Raw genomic sequence first — 16249 nt, forward strand, 5'->3', positions numbered from 1 at the left:
TTTGAGTCCAGGGTTTCTCAGAGTTGTGAAATGGAATATGTGAGAAATAGGGATTCTGGTTGGTTAAGGCATGCACCTAAGCCAGGCAAATACCACCACTCTAGACAGGGTTAGTTACACACCAAGGATAACCTGTGCTCACCCTCTGGTAGCCTCACGCAGAGCAGTCAGGCTTTTCATCAGAGGCAATGTGTAAAGCTTTTGCTCAATACACTCAAACCAGCAACACAATCAATACACCACAAAAGAGACTTCACACAGGATTATATAAAGACATATAGTGTATTTACAACATGAATCACAAACACCGTGCATATTATGCAAATCCTGGGATAGTACTCGTTATCCTGACAAGGCAAGAATGAACACGACATCAGCAGCGGCCCGTTCAGGTAAGAGCGGTGGAGCCGGGTGGCGGTCGGGGGTTGATTTGACAAACGACCATGAAAGAAAATGAAAGAAATGATACATTTTCCCTCATTGTCTTCTGTAGAAATTCTCCCCCCCCCCCCGACCTGGCCCCAGTACCCCCACCGCTCTTACTTGCACGGGCCGCTGCTGCATGACATACATTACAACCTCAGGCCATGAAATGCAGCAATTTGATTTGGGACAAAAAGTACATGTCTCATAAATGCTTAGGACATTCGGAATGAGTTATATATACCCGATATGTTAGGCACGAATTATGAGTAATCTGCATGTAGCACCATTAGAACCACTCTAGAACCAGAAAAATGCCACCATCAGGATAGGGACCACTGGATCACACCATAATCATATAGGATAGTTGTCGACAAATATAGGAGTCGTAGAGACACAGAGCACCTGCACTTTTATTATGTGTTAGGCAGTATTCACAGTAGCCGATGAGTCCCATTTACATCATTGCAGACATAAAGGTAGGCCACTGGAATGCCTGCACACCTACTACATGGGCTATGGTGATTTTGGAGAACTTCTTTTTGGCGAAGCCAGGGAGTTTTCATCGAAGTTTTACCCCGTCACAGGCATGAAGTCAGTATCCCCCAAGTTACATGCTCCAGAACATGGGGGGGGGGGGGGTTGCCTGAGAAGGCACACATACCGTTGACGTTGATGGGGTCCCCTGCATTCAGACTGGCCACAGGGCAACCACCTATGAGCACGCTTGCCAATGCTGGCAGACCAGAGCCTATGGTCAAGGTGCACATGGACTGCACAGCTGCACGCAGTGCCTACTCCAGCCAGGTCTGGAGGGTTGCTGACAGAGTAGAAATAGATGCAGTCGCACCACGCTGGATTCTGTTCTCTGGGGGAAGTGGGGGGGGGGGCAAAGTAGAGGTGGCACGGAAGTTGTCTGGGCCTCTTTGTGTCTCTGCAACCCGGCTGTCAGTGAACTAATCCTCAGTGGCTCAGCATGCCCGATCAGGGCCCATGCTTTGCAAGATTTAAGGTACTCCAAATGCACCTTTTGAAGAGGCCAGTAGCTACAGCCAGCACTTGCCCCACGCTGGGCTGTAGAATAAAAGCACTCCACAGGCTCTTGTGATTTCAGAGTCCAGGAGCAACAACCAACCCACACCAAACGCTTGGCTCCTGGGAGGGCACTTATGGGGACACCAGCAATGGGCAGGTAGACCAGCAGAACAAAGCAGGTAAAAACAATGGCGATTTCTCCTGGCAGCAAAACAGTGACTTGACATAAGAGTCAGGGATCAGCTGGCAGCAGGGCAACACACATAAAAGCAATCCATTGATTCCTTTGGGCTACCCAGCAAGTAGCAGGTAATAGGGCAACATCAGAAGAGCAGTCCAGAAGAGTCCCTTGAGTAGCACAGCAGTCCATCTGACAGAGATTTGGTCCCAGTGCTCTAACAACATGAGGTAGAGCCCCCGTACTTCTACTCAACATATTTCTGATCTAGGGGACACTTCTAAAGAAACCTTAAAGTTGTACAACACTCCCTTTCAACTTCAACCCTGGCTTCAGACATCAAAAGGAGATACATTAGCCCTATGTGTGAGGGTAGGATACAGTCTATACAAATGTAAGTGTGTCCCACCTCCCTCTCTCCCAGATGCAACCAAGTCAACGTTGAAACTGCATCCTGCTTCCGTACTTTGAAGGCCTTCAAATGGCTCCAAAGGAACACTAGAAAATTCACACTCATCCCCAAGTCACCAGTAGGTTGGGCTACTGGAGCACCGTGATCACCATGCAACTCACTGGAAGACTACAAACCATCCAGAACTCTGTACCAGACACCTCTTTAACCTCCCACAGAGAACTCACATCACATCTAAGGGTGGGCGTAAAATCCGTTTCGCGGGCGAATTTGCGGATTTTCCGCAATTTCGCGATCCGCGAATCTCGCGAAATCGCGGTAAAATCCGCGAATCAGCGGGGACGAATTTTCAGCCAAACAAGGGTTACAGCAGCAGGTGCAAAAGTTGAACGTAATTTCTTTGCAACCTTTTACAAAAGGGTTACAAACAAATTAACTTCAACTTGGACACCTGCTGCTAATTGCTTCCTGGCGCGTCGTTGCCTACTTGCAACTATTCTCTGACCCTGCTCTGACCCTTGAAGCAGGGTCAGAAAACAGTTACAAGTAGGCAATGAGGCACCTGTCCAAGGAATTAAACCTCATCAGGAAGTACTTACAGATATAAAAAACAGGAAGAAGGGAGAGGATAACTTCGCTATGCAAGCGGCTCGCGAAGACGCAAAAATCCCCGCGAACACGCAAAAAACAAAAATCCGCAAATTCGCGAATTTTGCGGATCGCGAATTCGCAAATCCGCAAATTCGCGGATCGCGAATTCGCAAAATTCGCCCATGCTTAATCACATCACAACTCAGGCATCTCCACAGGTTCCCGATACACAAACGGCCTAATTTAAAATTCCTACACACCCATTCAAGGAACTTAGGGCCACTTACCTGAACAGTTATGTCTCCTTTCACGAGTTACCCAGACAGTTCACAGCTAAAAGCCGTAGGACTCCTACTCGCACACATCCCATACATAATCAGAACCAGATCATGAGGAAGGACATTCTCTTTCATCACTCTTATAGCATGGAATGGCTTCCCATTCCACATCACAGTCTCCTCCTCTCTGGTTGAATTCCGCAAGAAGCTGAAGACCTGGCTTTTCAATAAACCAACGTGCCATAGGCAGGACTAGGCACACACACCAGCTCAGTGCCAGGATATACTTGTGGGTGAAGTACGCTTTCCAAATACACATAATATATTAAACCACTTATAATACATAGTAGTTGCTTCAATTAATTGAGAATGTTCAACTGGTGTTAGGGAGTCCTGGCTAGCTTCTGGATTCGATGAAGACCCCAGAGCTCTAAATTATTTGGAACTTTATGGGTATTATAGAGAGTTTATGCCCTAAGATTCATAGCGATGACAAAACATCTGAAAAGACAGAAAGATTGTCGCTTACCTTTTGAGCAATATCTAAATAATTTTTGAAGTTTATACTAATCAAAGCTTTAAACCCTTTAAGTGTCTTTAATAACATATAATCTGTGGTCACTAGTGAAATCACTTGAAAGGGAGACACTTCCTATGTATGATTTTCAATTCTGAAACAACTGAAGCAAAAGCTGCAAAAGGGGATGATATCATACTGCCACAGACAAGAGAGGGAAGTAGATATGGAGGCATTCAGGGGCAAATACAAAACTGACAGGCATTTCCAGTGCTCCGAGGCCACATTTTTTGCAACATTTGCACATATGCCAATCCAAAGTTGGAAGCCATATTTTGAACTCACTGCAGCCTTTCAAGTTCCTGGCGATCTTGGTATTTATACTTTCAAGTATTTTGGATTTTCTAACCTTAAAATCATAAACAAGATATTAGCCAATTCATTGCCAACAAGGGGCTCATTGATTAAATTCTAAGGCTAACCTCGTTTCCCAGAGGTGATAAGTAGACTAGTGAAAACGTAATCTTTTCTACTTCTTGCACAGCTATCTGCCTTGAACAAATGTGTTTAGGCTAGAGAGGCCTGTACAACCCTATAGGCACCTGGGGCACCCAACAACACTTCTCTGATTGAGCCTGTACACTTATGTCGCAGTTGGTCTTATTTCAGCTCTTAATTTATCTTGCAAACCATGCATACCTGTTGGCTACTTTTTGTGCTCGTGCTCCTCTGCCTTCTGTTGTTTCCTTTCCTCATCCTGTGATATGGCTTCAGTTTCCCTTTATTTTTACTTTTGTCAGGTGCTGCTTCAGATGAGAGGGGCTCGGATACAGACAGCCTGTACGAGATTGAAGGGATGAACAAATACATACTCTTCTTGTAAGTAGAGCCCTGGTACCAAGCTGCTTGTTTCCTTCAGGTGGAATAGCCACATGGCACTGATTCTGTGGAACCAGCACATGCACCATCTTCCATGGCCTACATGCATAACAGTTACAGGCCCTCTTACATAGTCATCTTGTGAAAAGGTGGATAGGCCAACAAGGCAATCCACGTAGCATCATATAAAAGCATAAGAGGGCAGAGCAAGTCCAGTACCAAATACAAAAGCTGAAAATCTCCCTTGTTTTGGTCTAGCTGACCAAGATTGAACCCCTCCAAAATTGACCAAGTGGCAACTATTTATGTTTTCCAACATGGCTGTAAATTGCAAAGGTTCATTTCCACAAAACGAATGTAATAATGTATACTGTTGGTGAAGTTCTGTGATGCTTAAGCCCTTCGATGCTCATGACGAGCTGAGCTCGTCATGACCGCGCCCGTTTTCATTATGGCCCAGCACAGGAGAAGGATATCATCAGTAGGGATGGTGTTAACATCCTCTTAGTCAATGCAGTTGAGACAAGCATCATCTAGAGCATAGACTTAGAAACTCATGTGAGCGTTTCAGTGCAGCACTCAATGTGCAGGGCCCAGGACAAGGCTTACATCTTAGGCACGTTCTTTTGCTGGAACCTTTAGGTAACTAATCTGTTGGACTAGGCCTTTTTGGCAGGTTCACTCCGAAACTTTTTGCATTTGCCTAGCCTGTTTCTGTAACCTGGTGTTGGTGATTTTAGGCCTCTGCGCACTTTTTCACTGTGGTCCAGTGTAAAGTTTGTGCGCTCTCTGTGTATGTGTGGTGAGAGTGGCCTGCCCTCCCATAGGAATGCATGGGGAATATGTGTGACCACCATGGTAGTTCCTGATGTGTGGGGAGTGCAGGGTCGATTATGGTATGTGCGCACTCATGTGATTAAATGCTGCGCAAGGATGTGCACGGATTTATAGTGTCTAGTGTGGAAGTGCCACTTCTAGAAGTTGGCATGTCTGTGCAGTAAATGTGAATTGACTGTCTGACTTGTGATTGGCTGGAGCTGGCTGGTGTGCCTGGCTCCAGGAGTCAGGATGGGTCTGCCCCAGTGGTGAATGGAGAGATCTGCATGTTGATGGAAGGGAGGAGTGCACCTGGCACCTGAATAGGACTGGGCATTCCCTCCACAATGCTGGCTCCACCCCCTGTGGTGTGTCTGATGCCCCTGATCCATCCTGTGAATAGGCAGAGGGGCTGCGTAAAACAAAGTGCTCAAGAACCAGTTGCATCTGGTTTGCCCCTTGCCTGCACCTTTGGAAACAATTTGCACTCTGTATCCTTACTGTTCAATATTTGGACTTCTTCCTGTTGTTTCTCCTCATGCCTTTTACTCTCCTGTGGATTTGATCATATTGTAGTTGCATTTAAATAGTTTTTCATACCCCTGATGGGATGTCCAAGTGCATTAGTGTGTGGATAGCATGCTGTGCCACAGGTTGTGCTTGGTTGGAAGGATTGTGGAATATGGGGTGTAGTGTGGTCTCTGTGGAAAGCTATTTGGTGTTATGCACAATGGCCAGTGTTGCTCTTACCAGTGCCCATAGGTTCAGATAGAATGCCTCAAATGTATTTTGTTGTTGTGTCTGCTTGGAAGATTGTCGCTTGTGAGCGTATTTTATGTAGGAGGTGTTCATTTGTCAGGTTTGAGTAACAGACTGCTCTTATTGTGTCACTGTGATCATTGGCAAATCTTTTGTTTTAACTGATGCCAGTGAGCCACCAAAGACATATGCTCAGGGAAGTAGCAAGGCGGGCGATCTGCCCCGGGCGGCAGGAGTTTTAGGTGCAGCGACCTCCTCCCGCTCTTACCTGCCATACTCAGGGGCGGCAATAACTCCTCCCCCCGCTTTAAATTGCGGCTGCCAAGGGGAGGCAATCAGCACCGAATCTCGCCAGCAACACTCCTCCCCCGCGCTTTAATGGTGCTGCCATGGGGTGGAAAACGCAGCGACTGCCATTATGCCCTTATGTCTGGAGTGGGATGAAGTAGAGCAAGACATATGCCCCGGTTACTTACCGTAATCTTCATTACTCCGAGTCCTAGTCTTCCTTGCCACAGTAATCACTAATGAGCATCCTGCTCCCACAGAAACTCCAAGCAAAGTTAACATACTAGTCTCCCTATCCCTCCAACATGCCCCCCAGTGGCAACCACCAATCACATAAAAGGATACAAGATTCACAGCACAACCTGAAAACCAAAGCTGCATACATGAAGCCACAACAAAGGGCCGGGAGTGAAGGGAAACTATACTGTGGCGAGCAAGACTAGGACTCAGAGTAATGAAGATTACCGTAAGTAACCGGAGCATTACCTCCTCGTCCGTCTTCCTCGCCACAGTAATCACTAATGAGCAGATACCAAAGCAATATCAGCTTCATGGATAGGAAACACAGCCCACACACGGAAGGCAGCACAACAAAAACAACAGTGACAACAAAGGAGAGAGATACACCCCAAGAAACCACTGAGTACAGAACCAAAGAGGCAATGGCAACAGAAGCACCAACCTCAAGCCGGTAACGAGAAAAGAAGGCACGAGGGGAAGACCAAGAGGTCGACCAGCCAAACACCCATGGAAACAACCGGAAAGGCGGACAAAGAAACCGCAACAACCCAGAAGAACGCCCCCGAAACGTACGAGAGGGAACCACCGACTGAAACAGGCACCAAAAGGAGAGCCACCCAAAACCACAGGATGAGAGCTGAAGAGATGGCAACAGAGACCTACACAGCAGTCAAAATGACAAACAAGAGACCACAACAAAAAAAACAGCCATGCAAGACCAAGAACGCACATCCAAAAATGTGCAAAGGAGTCAACAGGAAGCAACACCCTCACCGACAGATCTAAGAAGGGCACACCCCGTACTCCAACTGACCAATGGAACCCCGTGCAATGTACCAACACCAACAGAAGGTCCCACAGGGAGGAGACAACCAAGGACAAGGGGGTAGAAGGACCAGAGACGCGAAAGACGAGCCTCAAAAAGGCCCCACAGACAAAAAAGGGATACCAAGAAAAGCTCCAAAGGTAGAGGGGTAGAAAGGGCCAAGCCCAACCAACACTGAACCCCCCAAAAAATATCCAGGACCCAACCAGGAGCCAAATCATAGTGCAGACCCCAATAGCAAAGGAGACCCAAAGCGCAGCGAAAGACCATAAAGCAAAGGGGCGCCCCCACAGTGGAACAAGGCCCGCAACTCCAATGAACAATCATCCAGGAACAGGGAACACTGCACAAGAGCCAATCCAGAAGGAACACGTATGGAACACCGGAAGAGGAACCGGAGGGTCCAATAATGGATATGAAAGGAACGGCAACGTCCAACCCGGACGCAACGCCGCCACCAACAACAGAGGAAACCACAGGGGCGAAGCCAACCCGGAACCACCAGAGGCACCAAAGCCCCAACGCACCCAAACCCCAGCACAAGTGCCGGAAGCAGGATAACCAGAGGAAGGCGGACAACAGGCCCCTCGGCCACCGGAAGGACAACGCATCCACCTCCAAGCCCACGGAAAAGGCATAAAAGAGGAGAAACAACGGAACATGTCAAGGACCAAAGAAGCAAACAAGACCCCCATCCGACATTCAAAACACCACAACAATGGCAGGAATACCATCCGTAGCAGACAAAAAGAACCCACGGAGGGAAGAACCCACACAGACAGCCCGTCAACACACTCCCCCAGTGCAGGAGAGAAACCGCTGACAGTGAGGTCAACCATGACCCCGGCCTGGAACGACAGAGGAAACTGAGGGAATGAACAACGTAACCCTTCCTTCAGAGAGAAGCAGAACAAGACTGCACGAGAGTCTGCCCTGACACCAAAACGGCGAACCGCCAGTAAGGCCGGTAAACGTCCAGTGACCCAACTGAACAGCCATCAGCCCCCTGCAACGGAGAACAAGAAAGCAGAGCCACCGACCACCAGTCCGCATCAAAGAGCCTTCCAGAAAAAGCCCCCCAAGGCCACAGACAGACACGCGTAGTGACCATCCGAGAGGGAACAAACAGAAACGGACGACATAGGAACAGATGGCCAACATCGATCCAGCCACCAACACAGAACCACCCTCACCAGGGCAGGAACAGGAACCCCCAGATCGAAATTCAGACCAAAGGGGCGTCAATGAGAAAAACAAGACAACTCATCATAAGAGACAAAGGGAGGGGAGCCCAAGGCACCACCAACAAGCAGGCGGACAGAAAACCCGGACCCCCAACCGAAGCCACACTGGAGGGCAAGTCCCCGACACCAGGGACCGAAAAAAGACACCAGAGGCAAAGCCAGTGTATGATGCCCGAACACCAAACCCAACAGTGTCCCAAGAGAGCCCCAACGTACATCCGATCCTTAGAAGGAATCAGGAAGCATCTGAGGCGCCAGAACCTCAGCAAAGACACGAGGGGAGGAACATAGGCCAAAAGGCAAACCAATACGAGAGGCCAAAAGGACAGGGGCATGGAGAGAAGCATCCTGCGAACCGAAGGAATCCATAAGCCCAAAGAATGAGCAGAGGCAGGAACACCTCCAAGGACACCAACTGGTATGTGACGGAACCAAAACAGCATCCAACCAAGGCAGATCCAACACCGGACATAGGCCTCCGTGAGACATCCCACCAACCAAAACAGAAACCAGGGGAAATCCATCACGGACCTGGGAAACAATAGGAAGGAACAGAAGCGTTGAAGAATAACCCCAAGATCCGACCCAGCATAAAAAGACCATGCAGGTCCACAACCTCCACCCTCACCGTGACACAGGAAGGACCCGGAACATAGCTGGCCCACACGGGAGGGGGAAGCTATTCCCGAACATGCAAGTCAGCCGCCACCGCAGGAACCAATATCTGCTGAAACACGCAAGGCAAGGGACTGAGTCCAGGGAACCAGAAGAACCCTCCAAGGTCACGGAAAAAGAATGACCAGCAACATCATCATGGTAAGTAGAAGCACCTCAAAAGCGTACCAACACCATGGAAACCAGAGAAAGAGCCACAGTCCGGGAGCAGCACGCTGCAGGCTTGACACCGTAGGACCCCAAGAAGCGCAGCAAATAAAGGACTAAAAAATGAAGAGCGCCAAAACGAATCGACACCAAACAGCTCCGCTACATCCAAAGCAGATGTCCAAACTGTGACGAAACCCGGGATAGAACCAGGGAACCACAAACCCACAGACAAACCCCCTCCCACGCGAGCAAAACAGGGAGGCCCAAAAGCAGTGAACATCAAGTCTGCTAAAGTAGGACAGATACATGCAAAACGAGAGGGGCAGTCAGGAGTAGAGAACACGTATGGGACCCACCAGCGTGACCCGGAGGGAGGCCAATAACATACAGAGAATGCAGAAGCACAAGCAGAGGGAAACACCAAACCGACAAGCACCCGCGAGGCAAGTGCCCCAAAAATACATGCAGTATCAGAAGCGGACACAAACCGCGAGCGAATGCAGCCCCCCCCCCGCCACCTGCCTGCCATAAAAAATGACCAACAGCAGGGAACCAAATGCCGTGTCCACAAACAGGAAGGCGTGCAGGGAAATGCACAGTGGACTTACGAAAAAGCATCACAGAACAGGCAGGATTCGAACCCTGGTCCGGGAGGGCGGGCACCCCGGAAAACACGCCGGGACTGCTACAAGCACAATGGCGTTATCAGGAGGCACCAAGAAACATGCTGAGTCCGCTAGAGGTGGACTTGGCAACACGAGTAACAATATCAGGCCCCCAGACAAGACGCCGAGCCTGCAAAGGCAAGACTCGGAGTCAGCAGCAGAAACAGAACAAGCACTAAAAGCAAGACCCCGCTAGTCCGCTAAAGCAGGATGGGGGAAGATGCATAAAGTGCACAACAAGGGGGGATAAAAACAGAACAAATTACACTGCATCCCCCCAAAACGGAGCTCAAGAGTCCGCTAAAGCAGGACCGCCGCCCCCCATAAGGAAAATGTCCCAGGCCGGCCATCGGCCCAACCCAAGAAAATCATGACAGAAGCCAGAGTCAGGATGTCAACCCACCGAATCTTTAGAGGGGGAAATACCCACATACTTACAAGCAAGTCAAGAAGTGACCATATCAAGCACAACACCTCCACCATCTGCCAGAAGGCGCAGAGCAAACAGCACGCTAAACCACAGCAATACGGTATGAAGCCACACCCCCACCCTGGCCGGCAAACGAGCCTACCGGGCTCAGCCGCTGGAGACGCGGAAGCAGACAACCTCGAGGAAGGAGGGAGCCCTTTGCAACTCACCAGCACCACTGGGAGGTCCGAAAAGAAGCAAGGCACGCCGAGTCCGCTAAAGCAGGACTGGGCAGTACAGCCAAAACAAACATGTACGTGGGAGGGAGGGAACCGGCGAGCGAACCACCAGCCCTCACCCCCCCCCCCCCCCCCCCATGTAGGCATAAAAACAATGAAGACACTCCGAGTCCGCTAAAGCAGGACTCGGTAGGATAGCCAAAAGAAGCATGCAGGAGGGAGGAGGGGAACCCATATGCGACTCACTAGCCCCCCCGGGTGGCAATAAAACAGTGACTTGGCAGTACAGTAAAAAGAAACAAGCATGTGGGAGGAAGGGAGAACCCGCATGAGACACACCAGCCACCCCCCCCCTCCCAATAGTACAAACAAAAGAGACAGGCACAGCAATTCCCAGTTTCCCCTAAGCAGGACAGGGAAAACGCCCTAAGCGCCAACCAAGGGGGGAGTGAAACAGGCAATACAAGCGTGAAAACCAACTCTCCCCCATCAGAATGGGGCCAAAGAGTCCACCAAAGCATGACCGCAGCCCCCAACTCACCTGAATAAACAGGAACAGAAACAAAAAAACAGGTTGTGCTGTGGATCTTATATCCTTTTATGTGATTGGTGGTTGCCACTGGGGGCCATGTTGGAGGGATAGGGAGACTAGTATGTTAACTTTGCTTGGAGTTTCTGTGGGAGTAGGATGCTCATTAGTGATTACTGTGGCGAGGAAGACGGACGAGGAGGTAATGAAGTAGAGGCACTACATACATTTCTCATATGGCGACTGTGATTCTGTGTAAAACAGGAGCAGATGCCATGTGCTTGGAATACGCACATCTCCTCTCAGACCTACATCATAAATAGGTGGGTTGAAAATCAAAGCCTGCTGCAGCGCCCCTTATGCTTACACGTATCCTTTACACATCCTTAGAAACTGCTCTAACTGCCTCCCGTACTTATCTAGACCTAGGGCGGTATATAAAGCTCTTCAGGTAAAAGTCAGTCAAGCATCACCTGATTTTGAGCAGTGAAGTCAAAGCTTTTCAGATCTGATCCAAAGCTTTTATGGTTTTCAAAAATGCACCTGCGACTGAGCACACGATGGTGGATTCACAAAACCACAGGTGGCACTTTTGCAATAGGAAGCAGAGGCATTGGACAAGCCATCAGCACTACAACAGCACACACAGAGTTGCTTCGATTCTCCATGCATTACAGTTCTATGGCGCATGCTCACTCATATGTAGTGCATATATTCCCGGGAGGGAAGTGAGTGAAGTTACATGAACCTGCTAATGTCATCAAGTTCCTGCCCCTTCACGAATGTCACTCTTGGGAAATCATTGATATGTATGGATCTATGAGAGACAGTCCATGTGAAAGGAAAGATTTACATTTCCACTGCTAATTTTTGGGAGGGGGAGCACAATTTTGTTCCTCTCATGTATTTACCCAACTGTGAAATGTGGGGTCTACATCACTGATTGAGAATATTTACAGATACAAACAAAGCGGTCCCAGATAAATACACAATCAACTCAACCGTAACAACAATTAGGTAAATACAAAGACAATTATAACAGCATTGTTTTTAATCACAACGTGTATCGTAAAAGATTCATTCATAAAATAAGTACATGATAAATCACATATAATGCCCCTAAGAAGTGGAGTAGGGAAGGGTAGTTCTGGGATAGTGAAAGTATATAAATTAGAACATGGGTCACTGAGACCTGAATACACCAGGAATAATGATAAGTTAACACAATGGAACAAATAACTCATCAATTAATTTAACAATCATGCCTCAAATAAAATCACAAATGATAAATCAGGGAGGAGGCTGAACACAAGAGGAAGTGTCGAAGTTTCGACCCAAGTAGATGCAGGCGTGGTATAAACCTTGCTAGAGGGTCTTCATCAGGACAGGGGATGCGGGAAATGGGACAATGGATCTTAAGTTGGTACTGTAATGCAATGGGTTGGGTTCAATAGTGATAGGCTCTCGGAGATAAGGTAATGAGGTTACGTCTTCCGCCAATGCTGTATATAGGGATGGGATAGTTCGAATAGCTGGGAATCTGTCAGTAAAGAAATGCCGTTGACAGCGGGGGTTCACATATGGATGTATAGGATGGCATATACTGATCGCTGCCGAACTATGGGTTATGAAGGTCGTAGTTGGGCACAAGAATGCGGGATCTGCCAAGAACAGAAATACAGCGGCAGGCAGGGGTTCAGTTATAGTTGTTAACAGTGGCATGCGTTAGTCACCGCTGAATTATGAGTTGTGGAGATCGTAGTTAGATCCACAAAACAGAATCTGTCGACAGGAGAAATACCACGGAACGCAGGGGTTCGATCATAGTTGTGGCATACACCAGTGACCGCTGGACTGTTGGTTATGCGGCTCGTCATTAGATCAAACAACGGGATCTACAGGATAGCGGGGCAATATATTAGTACCATCGCCAATTACAAAGACGAAGCGCTTGAGTCACAGAGTAAGTGAGGATAGACGAAACGTCCCGATGAAGACCCTCTAGCAAAGTTTATACCACGCCTGCATCTACTTGGGTCGAAACGTCGACACTTCCTCTTGTGTTCAGCCTCCTCCCTGATTTATCATTTGTGATTTTATTTGAGGCATGATTGTTAAATTAATTGATGAGTTATTTGTTCCATTGTGTTAACTTATCATTATTCCTGGTGTATTCAGGTCTCAGTGACCCATGTTCTAATTTCTATACTTTCACTATCCCAGCACTACCCTTCCCTACTCCACTTCTTAGGGGCATTATATGTGATTTATCATGTACTTATTTTATGAATGAATCTTTTACGATACACGTTGTGATTAAAAACAATGCTGTTATAATTGTCTTTGTATTTACCTAATTGTTGTTACGGTTGAGTTGATTGTGTATTGATCTGGGACCACTTTGTTTGTATCAATATTCCGCCCAGGTCCCAGTGACTTCTTGGGTTAACCCGTGTTTTTGCAGCACTTAGAATATTTACAGGCAGATAATTAAGCTTGGGGGTATTTGCTTTATAGTTGCGTCCATGTGCTAAAGGCGCAAGGTTTTGTGATTTTCGTCCAGTTATCCCCGCCCCTGCCAAAATGTGCATGTTTTGATGAATCACAATCATTTTCTTCTGTAGTAAAGCAAATTGCTAAAAATTTGACCGGGAACATTTTGAATCCTTTTAAGAATATTTTTCTGATAGGCATGATTACCAAATGTGATTGTACTTGGTTAAGTCCCATGAGAAAAAAGGATTATTTGTCAATTTAAGAATGGGAGTGCTCAACTATGCTGGAAAAAGTGTTCCTCTTCAGGATTTATTGGGGAAACTATACAAGCCCATTTACATCAACATGCCTCAGTGCATTTTCTGAGTCATGCCAGGATGTAATTGGTGCTTCCTAAGACCTAGGTAAAATACTGCAACTCATTTGCCTTAGCTTTGTGAATCCGAACATTCTTACGAAGGAGTTTCTTTGAAGGTACAAACGTAATTTTCATTTGCTGTCTCTACCCACTCCTTGAAAACTTCCACTTGGGATATGCGAATAAGGAGATTGTGCAAGTCTGACCTATCCGAGTCTACCCATATTTTGAAGTCCACTGCCAGTTCCCATTTCATAATATATGCATGTTCAAAGTAAGTTACGCACATAAACACCAGTTTACATCAACCCACTCAGGCACACTCAATGTTTTCATGGCCGTGGTATGTATATATGGTATACAAATATATATGAAATTGTAAGAAGACATTGTGATTAGTTTTGCGTGAGGTAAGAATGAGACGTACAGATGGGGAACTTGCACCTCAGAAGAATGTGCTAATTTGATCGATTGTGCGCATATCTTGACTGCTCCACACGTAGATGAAGGCTTACTGTCAGTCCATAACTGCACGGAACTTTGCAACTTTGCAGTAATGGCCCGTCACCTGCCAAAGGGGCAGATTTATGAGGCCCTTGCGCCACATTTATGCCGCTGTTGCGTCACGCAAGGCGGTGTAAACGTGGCCCATCCCTACGAAGCATTTACAACGTGATGCATCTATGCAGATGCGTCACCGTGTAAGGCCCTGCGCCACATGAAACCTGCGTCAGGTTTCATGTAGGCGTTCCGGTGAAGGGGGGGGGGGGGCGTTCCGTCGCAGGAACGCCCCTGGAAAGTGACTCAGTGAAATCTACAAGATTTCACTGAGTCACTTTCTACGTCAATTCCTTACGCCTGCTTGAAGCAGGCGTAAGGGTGATGCACCATGCAATGTAGGGGTGGCCCCTGTGCATTGCAGGAGTCATGTCGCACTTGCGACATGACTCCAGCAATGCGCCGCCCGTACGCCGAAAGATGTGTCACGCATCTTCCCTGCCTTGCACCATGGTGCACCGCATTGTAAATGCGGCACAACATGGGTGGCGGAGCTGTAGCGCACTGTGGCGCACATTAACTGGCGCATCCCTGAGGATGCACGAGTTAACATAAATCTGCCCCTAAATATCCACGCATCAGTTTTTCTCGCTCAGGGGCACAGGATCTCAGCCTGCCCTGCAGCCAATTCTTAAGCTGCATGATGGCAGCTGCAGGATTGGTCTTAAACAGCCAACCAAACACCTCATGCGCAGTGAAGCGAGTGCCCACTACTCCCCCCCCCCCCTAACCAGCAGTGTCATCCCCTGGACCCACCGTAAGACTCATCAGAGGGGGCGGGTCCAGGAGATTAAAATAAAACAATAATAAAACGGGTTCTAAACCCATTTTATTATTATTGTTTTATTTACTGGTGGTGGCGGGTGGCTCTCCTCCTCAAATAGAGCAGCCGCCACTGCAGCTTTGGCAGAAAATACTCCACTGTACTACCATGCATTGCACGTGTGTGCGCTGAATGTACGCAACTAACTTTACAAATAACCAATATCTATAGCTATACCCTTCCTGTTTGTTTACGTTTCTTTCTGATGCCACATGCTCCTCAACTGCATCACGCTTCACACTCATTGCTTCTTTTCCACAGCCGACGCTGGAGGCGCTGGAACCGCCTGTTCCGCAGGAAGTGCCGGGACCTAGTGAAATCCAACTTTTTCTACTGGGTGGTGATTCTGGTAATCTTTCTCAACACGATCACCATCGCCACAGAGCATCACAACCAATCGCAATGGGTAACAGATGCGCAAGGTGAGAACCGTGATTAGTTGGTGGACAGGGAAATAACTGGATGATGCAACACTCTATTAAAGCAAGAATTTGCAATGAAATAGGTTTCACATTTGTGATAGCTATTGGCATTGTAAATGACAATGTCTTTTACCTATGTGTTTTAGTTTGGAGTGTAGTGGATGTATGTGATGTTGAATTATGTGGGTCAGGCGCGCAACACCCATTGGACTCTCCGGGCTTCAGCCCCCCCGTCGTGTGTGGCAGCCGGGACGAGACAGATCCCGGGCACACACAGAGCCGCACCCGAACGTTTCAATGGTCTTTAAAAGACCGTTTGAATGTTAATTAGGCCTTGCAGGTGTTTCACCCCTTCTAAGACCCCCTGCAGCTCCACTCTGCCTACTGATTAAAGGTTCAGCCCCCCGAAATTTTTTCTTAGCCCCCCCCCCCCGAAATT

The 16249-nt window shown here is 47.9% G+C and overlaps 1 protein-coding gene across 2 annotated transcripts in view; it reads left to right on the plus strand.

Moving 5' to 3' along the window:
* Window positions 1-16249, plus strand: part of CACNA1S (calcium voltage-gated channel subunit alpha1 S) — a 548608-nt gene that overhangs the window by 204465 nt on the left and 327894 nt on the right. For both annotated transcript variants that reach the window (XM_086923168.1, XM_086923169.1), the window contains exons 9-10: window positions 4235-4313; window positions 15650-15810. In XM_086923168.1, coding sequence (XP_086779294.1) covers window positions 4235-4313; window positions 15650-15810 — 240 coding nt within the window. The remainder of the gene's footprint in view (window positions 1-4234; window positions 4314-15649; window positions 15811-16249) is intronic.

The sequence above is a fragment of the Lissotriton vulgaris genome, chromosome 5, assembly GCF_964263255.1.
Source record: "Lissotriton vulgaris chromosome 5, aLisVul1.2, whole genome shotgun sequence".
Classification (NCBI taxonomy): Eukaryota; Metazoa; Chordata; class Amphibia; order Caudata; family Salamandridae; genus Lissotriton; species Lissotriton vulgaris.